The 12,700-nt window shown below is 37.6% G+C and overlaps 1 protein-coding gene across 17 annotated transcripts in view; it reads right to left on the bottom strand.

Annotated features, from left to right (window-relative positions):
• LOC105482167 (centrosome and spindle pole associated protein 1) overlaps nucleotides 1-12,700 on the bottom strand; it is a 160,637-nt gene that overhangs the window by 145,590 nt on the left and 2,347 nt on the right. For 16 of the 17 annotated variants that reach the window (XR_011606966.1, XM_071068153.1, XM_011742146.3 and 13 more), the window contains 2 exons: nucleotides 4,100-4,208; nucleotides 1,873-1,972 (listed from right to left, as the gene is read on the bottom strand). Coding sequence is in view for 16 of the 17 variants with exons in the window: in XM_071068153.1 (XP_070924254.1) it covers nucleotides 1,873-1,972; nucleotides 4,100-4,198 (199 nt within the window). In the remaining variant the exon portion in view is untranslated. Of the gene's footprint in view, nucleotides 1-1,872; nucleotides 1,973-4,099; nucleotides 4,209-11,033; nucleotides 11,167-12,700 lie in introns of those variants that run through there. The other variant, XM_071068144.1, reaches the window with a different exon arrangement.

The following is a 12,700-nucleotide window of genomic DNA, read 5'->3' on the forward strand; positions in this document are numbered from 1 at the left end:
TCCAGCCTGGGTGACAGAGTAAGACCCTGTCTCACCAAAAAAAAAAAAAAAAAAAAAAAGATGTAAAGGAGAAAAAGAAATTAATATTTATTGTGTACCAATTATGTGCCAGCCATCTTTTCACATATTTAACTTTCACCCATAACGACTTTTTGAGATAGATGTCATAAGGAAACAAAGTTTAGCTCCTGAGAGGTCATAAAGGTGCCACAGCCCAATCCAAAGCAAGCTGTAACCCTAGAATTTAAAACGGATTCTGATGAACCTTAGCGACCTTAGTGCTTGAGATAACCTACTATTAAACTTTTTAAAAATTATCTCTTGGAATAATTAAAATTTAGATTCATAAAAACGTAGCACCGGAAGACAATCAAACTTATTTCACAGAAAAAAAAATTGAGAGCCTTAGAGATTAAAAAATTTTACCAATATATAATACTTTAGTTCACTCATGTTACATATTAATAATTTATAAGAGATTCAAAATGGAAAGTTATCCGTATATCTGATATTAAAAGTAGGGTACTCACTTTGAGCTATTTGTCTAATGGAGAGACAAAGCTTACTAACCATTCAGTTTCTTGGCTGGCATCCCCTTGTATCCACTGGCACACAAAAACAATTTAGGAGTATACCTACAGACATGAAAAGCTGTCCATTTGAGAACAATGCTTTATCCAAATGAACTTATCATAGTTGACTTTCTTTTTGTGAAAAAGTTTGTCATCATCAATAAATCACAAAATGCACACTAAAAATATTCATACAGATACAGATCAGGCACAGTGGCTCACGCCTGTAACCCCAGCACTTTGGGAGGCCGAGGTGGGTGGGCAGATCACCTGAGGTCAGGAGTTCGAGACCAGCCTGGCCAACATGGCGAAACCCTGTCTCTACCAAAAATATAAAAAATTAGCTGAGTGTGGTGGCATGCACCTGTAATCTCAGCTACTTGAGAGGCTGAGACAGGAGAATCGCCTGAACCTGGGAGGAGGTAGAGGTCGCAGTGAGCCGAGATCATGCCACTGCACTCGAGCCTGGGCAACAGGGCCAGACTCAGCCTTGGGGAAAAAAAAAAAAAAAAAAAATATAAATATATATATATATATATATATATATATATATATATTCATACAGACTGGGCACAGTGGCTCAGGCCTATAATCGTAGTACTTCGGGAGGCCGAGGCAGGAGGATTGCTTGAACCCAGGAGTTCAAGGTAATACTGAACTATGATCATGCCACTGCACTCCAGCCTGGGTGAGAGAGACCCTGTATTTAATAAATAAACAAAAATTTTTACGTATTCATACATTTTCTTTTTTTAAAATGTATACCTATCAACAAGCCAAAATGTGGTAAAAAGTTTCCAAATATTTTCATACCATACCATAATCAAAGCATTAGTATGGCTACAGTATTAACTTCTTTACAACTCCAACATGATCATCAATAATTAAAACAGTCTTTCACCAAACAGCATTTTGTACCCTTTAAGCATATTTAATTTTTAAATGAGCAAGTTCACCATTTTCAGTCAACAAATAAAAGCTTCTCTTCTCTCTCTCTCCCTCGTACTCACACACACACACACACAAATTCCTTTCAAAGTTTTCAATTTTTAAAGTTATGTTATATACAACTACTTCTATAAGTTCCACAAATCATAACTAATGCAGTATCACATAAAACAAGTACAAAGTTTTCAGTATGAGTTATATTTCATATGTAGACCATATTGACTTATATAAGATTCCAGAAAGAAAAATTACTAGGATTCCAAATAAATCTTTTTTTCTGATAAGACAAACCTCTTTCAGAAGAGCCCACTAAGAATATCTTAAAATAAGTTTAGCACATCTAATGACATACCTAAGGAACCCCTGGTCTGTTGACTATTTGGTGGTATGTTTTCTTTAGCCATAGAGATCAGTATCTTACTGTTTTCAGAAAGCTTCTCTGACAACTTGTGCTGAAAGAGACATAAAGTTTACAAAATCAAAGGGGAAAAAAAAAACCATGAAATATACAACCCACCTCAAATTTTAATTAAACAGCTTGATGAAATTACACAGTACATCATAAAAGAAACTAAGTGTAAGGTTTGAAGAATTAACCAAAGGTATTTGATTTTATAACAGATATTCTAATATTTAACTCATTCACTTACCAACAAATATTTACTGAGCTCCTATTAAGTGCCAAACATTTTGTCAAGCGTTGAAAGTATGTAAGTTTTAAAAAATACAAGAATTTCTGCCATCATGAAGCTTATAAACTATTGGGGGGACACATAATTAACTCATGATTAGATTACGTGATATATAGACAGTGGCAGCAAGGGGTTATGGGAAAAGAAAACAGATTAAAGTAAGGAGGCCCAGAAATGGTGGGGGAGGGACTACAAGGCCTCACTGAGCAGGTGATACTTGAACCAAGACTTAAAATTACTTATGTACAAATTAATATTAGAAATTATAGCAAAACTGTCTTTAAAGCTATGTACTCCAAATTATGTAACTCCAAAGCCATAAGCTGGTCCTAAACACTGGAGAGTGGTTAAGAGATAGACTCTGGAGCTGCATAAAGGTTCTACTCCTCAATCCACCACTGTGTGGACCTGGACAAATTACTTAACTCCTGTGAGCTTCACTTTCTTAATCCATAAAACAAAAAATTTTCACCTACTTAACAGGGATATTATGATTAAATAAAATGATACATATAAAGTCCTTGGCATTCCTGGTACATGACAGGTTATTATGGAAGAAAGGCAACCTATTATGTTGGTTCCGAGGACAAGCACTGGAGCCAGGCTGCCAGGGATCAAAGCCTAGTTCCACCAACTGTACTGCTTTAGTCTCATTACTTAACTTGCCTCAGTTTACTCATCTGGAAAATTATAATAACAGCACTTACCTCATAGATTACTGTGAAATATAACCTCTTAAGAATATGCCTTGTCCATAGCTAGTACTCAATAAATGTTAGCCATGTAAGTAAAATTGTAATTAGAGCATCTATAGTATTTGTCATTTCAGCCTAGATACCTTTGTCCAGGACAAATGCTAAACCAGAAAAAAACACTGGACAACAGGTAAACCAGGATCATCTTGAACAAACCAATATATATGGTGACTTTCATTATGATGAACCATATGACACAGATTAAACTACATGCTGTATCTTATTACACACACTGAGCCCTGAGAAGGTGCCACAACACTCTAATCAGGGCTGTATTCTCAGAGCTTAGCACAGTACCTAACACAATCTCAGTAAGTATTTGCTAAATGGATAAATCAGTTTCACCTAAACAAGGAAAGCTTTAAGAAAGCCTTTCAGACATTGCTTTAAGAAACAATTATTTTAGGCTGGGTGCAGTGGCTCACGCCTGTAATCTCAGCATTTTGGGAGGCCGAGGTGGGTGGATCTCGAGGTCAGGACTTCAAGACCAGCCTGGCCAACATAGAGAAACCTCAACTCTACTAAAAATACAAAAATTAGCCAGGCATAGTGGCGGGCACCTATAGTCCCAGCTACTCATGAGGCTGAGGCAGAAGAATCACTTGAGCCTGGGAGGCGGAGGTTGTGGTGAGCTGAGATCACACCACTGCAGTCCAGTCTGGCCAACAGAGCGAGATTCTATCTCAAAAAAAAAAAAAAAACCAATTATTTTAAGAAATTTATATTAAGAAATACAAATAGTACGAAATAAATTAATAAACTCACTTTTGTAGATTTCAAAAAAACTTTTTAAACTAAATCGAATTTTTTCACACAGACCATAAGAACTTGCTTTTACAACTATTCTGTTTATGTTGCGGAAGTTCTTTGTAATGGAACTGGTCTCATAATCATTTTATAAACCAAATAATTCTTCAACAAGAGATAAGAGAAACACTGTGAGATATAAACCACCACAAAATAAAAACTGCATTCAAAATTATTGCAATCCTGTCTGGAGTTAGGCTCCCAGAATGACAGCATAGAACGAAACAGAAGATTCTCACTCATAGAAGAGGATATTTTGCATTTACACAGGAGTAATCTCCATAGACAATTATAATAAAACATGTTCAAAGAAAATTAAGTTTACCTTCATTTCCATGTAAGGTGGATCACTTTCCAACTCTGCTTTGTCTTTGGCCAATTTGGCTTTTCGCTCTTCGATAAATTCATCCAAATTATCAGCCATTTTGCAGATTCTTTTAAAAAAATTTCAATGAGCATATCTGTATCACAGTATTTTTAGCCTAATTATCAACATGTAGACTTAGCCCACATTTAGTTTTCAATCTCACTTATCAAATTGAGAAATTCAAACTTAAGATTGATCATAAATACGCCTGCCTACTGCCTCTCCCAACTTCCCCAAAAAGCCTACAATATACTTTAAAATATCTGAAATAAAAAGAAAATGAAAAACTACCACCACCCTCCATATACACCCCCTCCCCGGCAAAAAACAAAGGCAAGCAAACAAAAAGTTCTTTAAATCCTTAAGCCAAAGCACTTTAAAAATAAATAAATAAAATAAAAAGTTTTTTTTAACTATGGGGAGATAATTTCTGACTTACAGAGAAGTTACAGTAATAATACCAAGAACATACAAAGATTCTTTATTAATTCCCTATTAAGATTTTGCTCCACTTGCTTCATCCTTTGCTTGTGCACACAAGGTCATTCTCTCTATACACACAATTTTTTCTAAAATTATTCAGAGAATAAAGTACATATATCATAGCCCTTTGCCCCTAAGCTCTTCAGTGTGTGTGTCTTAAGAACTGGGTTATTTTCTTATATAACCTCAACATAATTATCAACTTTTGTAACACTGATTTTTTAATCTATTGTCCATATTCCACGTTTGTCAACTGACTCAATAGCAGCCTTTAGAGCCTATTTTCTCTAATTCAGGACCCCATCCAAGTTAGGTATTGATTGCATTTCCCTGTTATATCTCTTTTGCCTTATTTAATTTGGAATATCTATCTCTACCATCTTTTTGTCTTTTACCAATTTACACAGGTGAAAGAATCCTGTGTAATAGAACAACCTTTACAATAGAACATCCCTTATCTGGGATGTGCCTGATGTTTCTTCATGACTAAATTTAGATTATGCATTCTCATCAGATATATTAGGTGAAATTTCAAGGTGTCACAAAAAGAAGGCACATGATATTTACCTGCCCCTCGTTAGTGATAGTATTTTTTATCATATGGTCAAGATGTTGTCTAATTTCTGAACTGCTAAACTGTTCCTCAAAGTATAAAGTACCATATTACATTCCAATGTATAAGAATGTATGTGGGTTGTAATGACAATTGCAATTTCTACACATTCTTGCCAAGGTGTGATATTTTCAGTCATTTTTATCTTAGTCATTCTATTGTGTATTTAGTGGCATCTCTGTGAGGTTTTAATCTGCATTTCTCTGAGAACTATGATGTTGAACATCTTTTCATCTATTTATTTACCATACATATAATCATTGGGAAAGTATCTACTCAGATCTGACCTTTTGTTAAAATTAGCTTTTCTTTCTTTTTTTTTTTTTTTTTTTTTTTGAGACAGGCTCTCACGTTGTTTCCCAGGCTGGAGTGCAGTGTTGCCATCATAGTGTACCTTCTGCCTTGAACTCCTGGGCTCAAGCAATCCTTCCACCTCAGCCTCCTGAACAACTAGGACTACAGGTAAGTACCACCATCCCCAGCTAGTTTTTTCATTTGTTTGTTTATTGCAGACACAGGATCTCACTATGTTGCCCAGGCTAGAGTGGTATGATCACAGCTCAATGTTACCCATTCAATTCCTGGACTCAAGTGATACTCCTGCCTCGGCCTCCTAAAGTGTTCGGACTACAGGCATGAGCCACGAAGCCCAGCAGGTTGTTTTATTACCATTAAATTGTAAGATTTCTTTATATATACTTAATAAAAGTCCTTTATTAAACTTGATTTATTTTTACAAAGCAACATTTTACAAAACTTGCTTTGTAAAAATATTTTCTGCCAATCTGTGCTTTGTAAGTTTTCTTGATATATTTTTAACAGTGAAAGTTTTAAATTTTTATCAAGTCCAATTTAACAATTTTTTCATCAGTTTTTTAATTTATTGTTTGTACTTTTTGTGTCCTATCTAAAAAAAAATTTTTTTTTTTTTTTGAGACTGAGTCCTGCTCTGTCGCCCAGGCTGGAGTGCAGTAACGCAATCTTGGCTCACTGCAGCCTCCGCCTCTCGGGTTCAAGCAATTCTCCTGCCTCAGCCTCCTGAGTAGCTGGGACTACAGGCACATGCCACCACGCCAAGCTAATTTTTTTGTATTTTTTGTACAGATGGGGTTTCACCGTGTTAGCCAGGATGGTCTCGATCTCCTGATCTCGTGATCCGCCTGCCTCGGCCTCCCAAAGTGCTGGGATTACAGACGTGAGCCACCGTGCCCAGCTAAAAAAAATCTTTGCCTAACCCAAGATCACAAATATTTTCTTTTATGTTTCCTTTTAGAAGTTTTTAGTTTTTTCTCTTACATTTAAGTCTATGATCCATTCAAAGTTAATTTTTGCAAATCTGTAAGGGTCAAGACTCAACTTTTTTGCATATGAATAGAGTATTCCAGCACCATTTTTTGAAAGGACTAACCTTTCTTCATTTAACCTAGAATTTTTTTCCAAACACATCTTCCAAAGTCCCATGAAAGTTAGCATCTAATTGGGTACGTAGAAAAAAAAGAAGCCACTAATGATCAACGTTTTAAGGCCTGGAAGCTAAATGTGGATAGAATCTTGGACAGAAGTAAGTCAGAGCAAGTTGGAAGATTTAGAAAGGTTTGGTTTACATATGTTAAAAAGTTGGAGCTAGTAAGATGTGCTACTGGAAATTTCCAGTAGATGGTTATAAATTTAAGATTCAAATTCAAGAAAATGAACTACATTAACTATGTATTTTAAAGATAACAGTTGAAGCCACAGTAAATGAGCACAGACAGGGAAAAAGAGAGATGACCCAGAACTAAACAACAGCCAGTGTTCACTTGAGGGAGTGACAGAAGAATTGAAGCTGGGAAAAAAAAAAAAAAAAAAAGAAGGAATAATTAAATAATAATTAAAACAGGGACATGAAACAAACCCAATCAGCATAATTAGTTGAGGAAAAGAGGAAAGATACGAAATAGAACTAGTGAACAGTATCAAAAGCAAACAAGTTAAAGAAAAAAAGCATCCACTGAACTTAATGTTTGGGATAATAATAATTTGTAAAATATATATATATATACACATAATTGTAGAAAAGCAGGCTTTACCTAAAAGAATATGTTGAAACTTATAACTGGTAAACAGTACCTAATGTAAACTTCATGCTATTATTTACTACCAAACGAAACACTGATTTTAAAACATAGCTTTAGGCTGGGCTTGGTGGCTCACACTTGTAATCCCAGCACTTTGAGAGGCCAAGGTGGGATCACTTGAGCGCTGGAGGTCAAGACCAGCGTGGGCAACATAGTAAGATCTCATCTCTACTAAAAATAAAAATAAAAAAAATTAGCCAGGCATGGTGGTGCATCCTGTCGTCCCAGCTATTGGGGAAGCTGAGGCAGGAGGATTAGATCACTTGAGCCCAGGAGATCAAGGCTACAGTGAGCTTATGAGCATGCCACTGGACTCCAGCCTGGGCAACAAAGCAAGACCCAATCTCAAAAAAAAAAAATTAAAAATTAAAAAATATATATATTTACATATATAGTTTTAGCAAAATATATTTCAAATCAACAAAAGTTGATACATTCTGGTCAATTTCTTTTGTTGTTTTTTGTTTTTTAGAGATGAGGTCTCACTCTGCTGCCCAGGCTGGTGTGCAGTGGCACGATCACAGTTCACTGTAACTCTGAACTCCTAAGCTCAAGTGATCCTCCCACCTTGGCCACCAGAATCACTGGAATTACAACTGCCAGCCACCACATTCAGCTTATTTCAGCTTTTTTTTTTTTTTTTTGAGACGGAGTCTCGCTCTGTCACCTAGGCTGGAGTACAGTGGTGCAATCTCGGCTCACTGCAAGCTCTGCCTCCTGGGTTCACGCCATTCTCCTGCCTCAGCCTCCCGAGTAGCTGAGACTACAGGTGCCCACCACCATGCCCAGCTAATTTTTTTGTATTATTAGTAGAGATGGGGTTTCACTGTGTTAGCCAGAATGGTCTCTATCTCCTGACCTCATGATCTGCCCGCCTTGGCCTCCCAAAGTGCTGGGATTACAGGCATAAGCCACCATGCCCGGCCTATTTCAGCCATTTTTAATTTGCTAATAGTCACAAAAGATTCTTCCTAAATCTTTCTGAAACAAAGATTTCCTAAATCCTAAAAATTCTGAACAACTCAACAGCAAACAAGTTATCATGTTTAAAAAAATCAATCCCTAAAATCCTCTAATCTTCCTAAATATTCTATGTCTTGATAGGAATAAAATGATGAGATAATGCATATATTTTGCTATAGAATTTTGCACAGAATTTAAACAGAAATATCATTTATCTAGGCTGGGGGCGGTGGCTCACGCCTGTAATCCCAACACTTTGGGAGGCTGAGGCAGGTGGATCACCTGAGGTCAGGAGTTCGAGACCGGCTGGCCAACATGGCGAAACCCCGTCTCTACTAAAAATACAAAAATTAGCCAGGCATGGTGGTGTAAACCTGTAATCCCAGCTACTAGGGGACACTGAGGCAGGAGAATTGCTTGAACCAGGTAAGTGGAGGTTGCAGTGAGCCGAGAGCATGCCACTTCACTCCAGTCTGGGCAACAGAGTAAGACTACTCCGTCTTAAAAAAAAAAAAAAAAAAAAAAAAAGAAAGAAATGTCATTTATCTAAAAAGAAAAAAAAGCAGTAACATGCCACCTTCACAAGGAACTAAGGTTTCCATACAACCTATTAACAATTATTAACATGTTCATTTACATGTTGGTCTAACCAGGCTTTGAAAGATCTCCCTTTTGAATTTATAGATGCTTATACATATATATATATATTTTTTTTTTTTTTTTTGAGACGGAGTCTCGCTCCATTGCCCAGGCTGGAGTGCAGTGGCGCGTTCTGGACTCACTGCAAGCTCCGCCTCCCGGGTTCACGCCATTCTCCTGCCTCAGCCTCCCGAGTAGCTGGGACTACAGGCGCCCGCCACCTCGCCCGGCTAGCTTTTTGTATTATTTTTAGTAGAGACGGGGTTTCACTGTGTTAGCCAGGAAGGTCTCGATCTCCTGACCTCGTGATCCGCCCATCTCGGCCTCCCAAAGTGCTGGGATTACAGGCTTGAGCCACCGCGCCCGGCCTAGATGCTTATATTTATCTTTACTGTAATTATTTAACATTATAAATTATAGAACTGATTTTAACTTGCAGTAATCAAAAGTACAAAAAGTACCAATAATAAAACATACTTTTAAACAACCATAGTAAATATAGCATATGCCATAACTAAAACGTAAGATTTATCCGAGATATAAGTACATTTCTAATCACTTCTAATTTTGTCCTATATCTAATCCAATTAGATTATAATGACTTTAATATTAAAGAGTCAAAGACACTAATGAGTCTTCTCCTGGTAATGATCTCCAGTCAAAGACCACCAGGAAAACTACTACAGTTAAGTTGGATTTACTACTCATTGCATTAAGGAATGCACAGAGAACACACACCATGGGGAACCCTGTGGTATTGTGGTAAGAGGGTATTGGAAAAGACTTATATGTGTTGGGTGATTTGGGAGAAGGCTTCATTTAAGGAAGTGGAGTTTTGCTCAGGATTGAACACTGTTGGAAGTGGGGTTAATTCTATGATGGTACCACTCAATAAATCTAAAATATAGGGGGAGGCTAATGCTGTAACTGGTAAACAAGCAGTAGACATTCACATCAGCTGGGAAAGGGAATGTTTGGTATCTTGTGTCTTGGACAACATTTGTCTGTGTTTGGACACAATGATGGAATGTTTTTGTCTTGATCCATCATAGACACAGAGTGGCCTTATCTGATGTTGACATTCTGTACAATAGTTTATCTTCAACAGAAAAACACAAAGTTACTGTGAATGCCAGGCTAGTTTCTAGCAATACTAGTTTCTAGATGTCAGATGTCACGGCCATTTTTCTTTTTCTCACTCCTAAAAGCATGTGATAACTTACATAAAACATATTTCAACTACACAATTATTCAAGAATTACTTGGTGAATCACAGAGACAGGGTTAATAAATATGGCATATGTACAATATACAGTAAGAAAGTTTGTAATTTAAGGATTAAGTTGCCAAAAATAAATCAGTTGAAAGAAACCTAAATGAGATTATTTATATCTCTGACACTCTACAATATAAAGTCACTCACAACTTTTTTCAAGACATCATGGCCAAGTATTATTTCCCCAGTAGCTGTGTACATAGTATGTAGATAATAAACAGTTCTCAGGAAAACAGTTTAATTGAAAGAACTGGGTTTGAAATATATTTCCATCACTTACTGATCTCAACGTGAATGACCTCAAGTATGTTCCTTAACATACCTATAGATTATGCCTAATCTATAAAACGGAAATATCATTTATTCTAGTATATTATGAAGAAAAAGCAAAATAATGCATATAAAAAGTATGACAGAGAACCTAACACTTGGAAATCAACAGATCAGGCCAGGCGTGGTGGCCCATGCCTGTGATCCCAGCACTTTGGGAGGCCAAGGGGAATGGATCACCCGAGGTCAGGAGTTTGAGACCAGTCTGGTTAACACAGCAAAACTCATCTCCACTAAAAATACAAAAATTAGCCAGGCATGGTGGCACACCTCTGTAGTCCCAGCTAATCAGGAGGCTGAGGCAGGAGAATGGCTTGAAACCAGGAAGCAGAGGTTGTAATGAGCCCAGATCACGCCACTGTACTACAGCCTGGATGACAGAGCAATACTCAGTGTCAAAAAAAAAAAAAGATCAATTATTTTATTGTTTATTGTTGTATCTTTATAGTCTTTGCATATATGAAGATTTACCTCTTAAAAACAGAGCCTGTGGCCGGGCGCAGTGGCTCACACCTGTAATCCCAGCGCTTTGGGAGGCTGAGGCTGTCGGATCACGAGGTCAGGAGATCAAGACCATCCCGGCTAACACGGTGAAACCCCATCTCTATTAAAAATACAAAAAAATTAGCCAGGCTTGGTGGCAGACACCTGTAGTCCCAACTACTCAGGAGGCTGAGGCAGGAGAATGGAGTGAACCCGAGAGGCAGAGCTTGCAGTGAGCCGAGATCGTACCACTGCACTCTAGCCTAGGTGACAGAGCGAGACTCTGTCTCAAAAAACAAAACAAACAAACAAAAAAACAGAGCCTGCAAACATAAAGTATGCTGAGATTTAAATCATCAATAATTGATACTTGGTTATCATAATCTATACCAACTTCTCTAAATCTTAACCTTTGGCTCGTTATGCTTATCATATAGATATAAGCAGACCAGAGCATACCCATTCTGCTAAGTCTAGTCAAATCCAATAAACAGAACCCAGTAAGAACTGAGTTTGCCCAATTCCTTCTCCCAAATTCATCAGTCACAAAAAGATGGGAAAATGTTGCTCCTATCCTTTTCCCTCTCAAGGACTGGAGTACAAATTTCCTTCCCACTATGGGAGCATGAGAAACGGAAAATGACTCCCCTCCTAAAGCAAGACATTGTGCTAGAGGCTGGCGTGATCAAAAATATAAAATGTGGCCGGGGCATGGTGGCTCATGCCTGTAATCCCAGCACTTTGGGAGGTCAAGACAAGCAGATGGCTTGAGGTCAAGAGTTTGAGACCAGGCCGGCCAACATGACAAAACCTCATCTTTACTAAAAATATAAAAAATTAGCTGGGCGTAGCAGGAGGCTGAACCATTGCTTGAAAACGGGAAGCAGAGGTTGCAGTGAGCCAAGATCACATCACTGAACTCCAGCATGGGTGACAGAGTGAGACTCTGTCTCAAAAAACAAAAAACCAAACAAAAAAAACCAATGTGTACATATGTATATATGTGTGTATATATGTATGTGTGTATGTATATATGTGTATATATGTATATATGTGTGTATATAAGTATATATGTGTATATAAGTATACATGTATACGTATATATATGTATATATATGTATATATATAAACATGATTCTTGTCCTCAAATTTGGACAAGATAATGCCCCCTGCCACAGCGGCTGACAGGGGTTTAGGAGCTAAATGTGAGATATCCATAATGGATGCACTGGAGATATGAAGAAAACAATCTAAAAATGTCTAGAACTCAGAATAGAACCCAGGCTGGAAATAAAGATCTAGCAGTATATAAAATAATCATTAAGGCTGTGGGAGAAGTTTTGCCTGGAAAAAGAGACCCTAGAGTAGGGGAACAGGACCTAGGTGTCAAAGTGTGATAACATGTGGGGTAGGGGGAGGGGCCAGTGAAAGAGCTTTAGAAGAGAGGGAGGGACAAAGTGTGATAACATGTGGGGTAGGGGGAGGGGCCAGTGAAAGAGCTTTAGAAGACAGGGAGGGACAAAGTGACCAGGACAATGTTTCTCACTTCTCATCCATCCAGAGATCTGTCTACCGAATGAAAGGTTCTCCATCTTTCTCCTGGCAGATGGCATCCACATGAGCAACTTCCTCCCATGGGTACACCCAAATTTTGA

This window comes from Macaca nemestrina, chromosome 8 (assembly GCF_043159975.1).
Source record: "Macaca nemestrina isolate mMacNem1 chromosome 8, mMacNem.hap1, whole genome shotgun sequence".
NCBI classification, from domain to species: domain Eukaryota; kingdom Metazoa; phylum Chordata; class Mammalia; order Primates; family Cercopithecidae; genus Macaca; species Macaca nemestrina.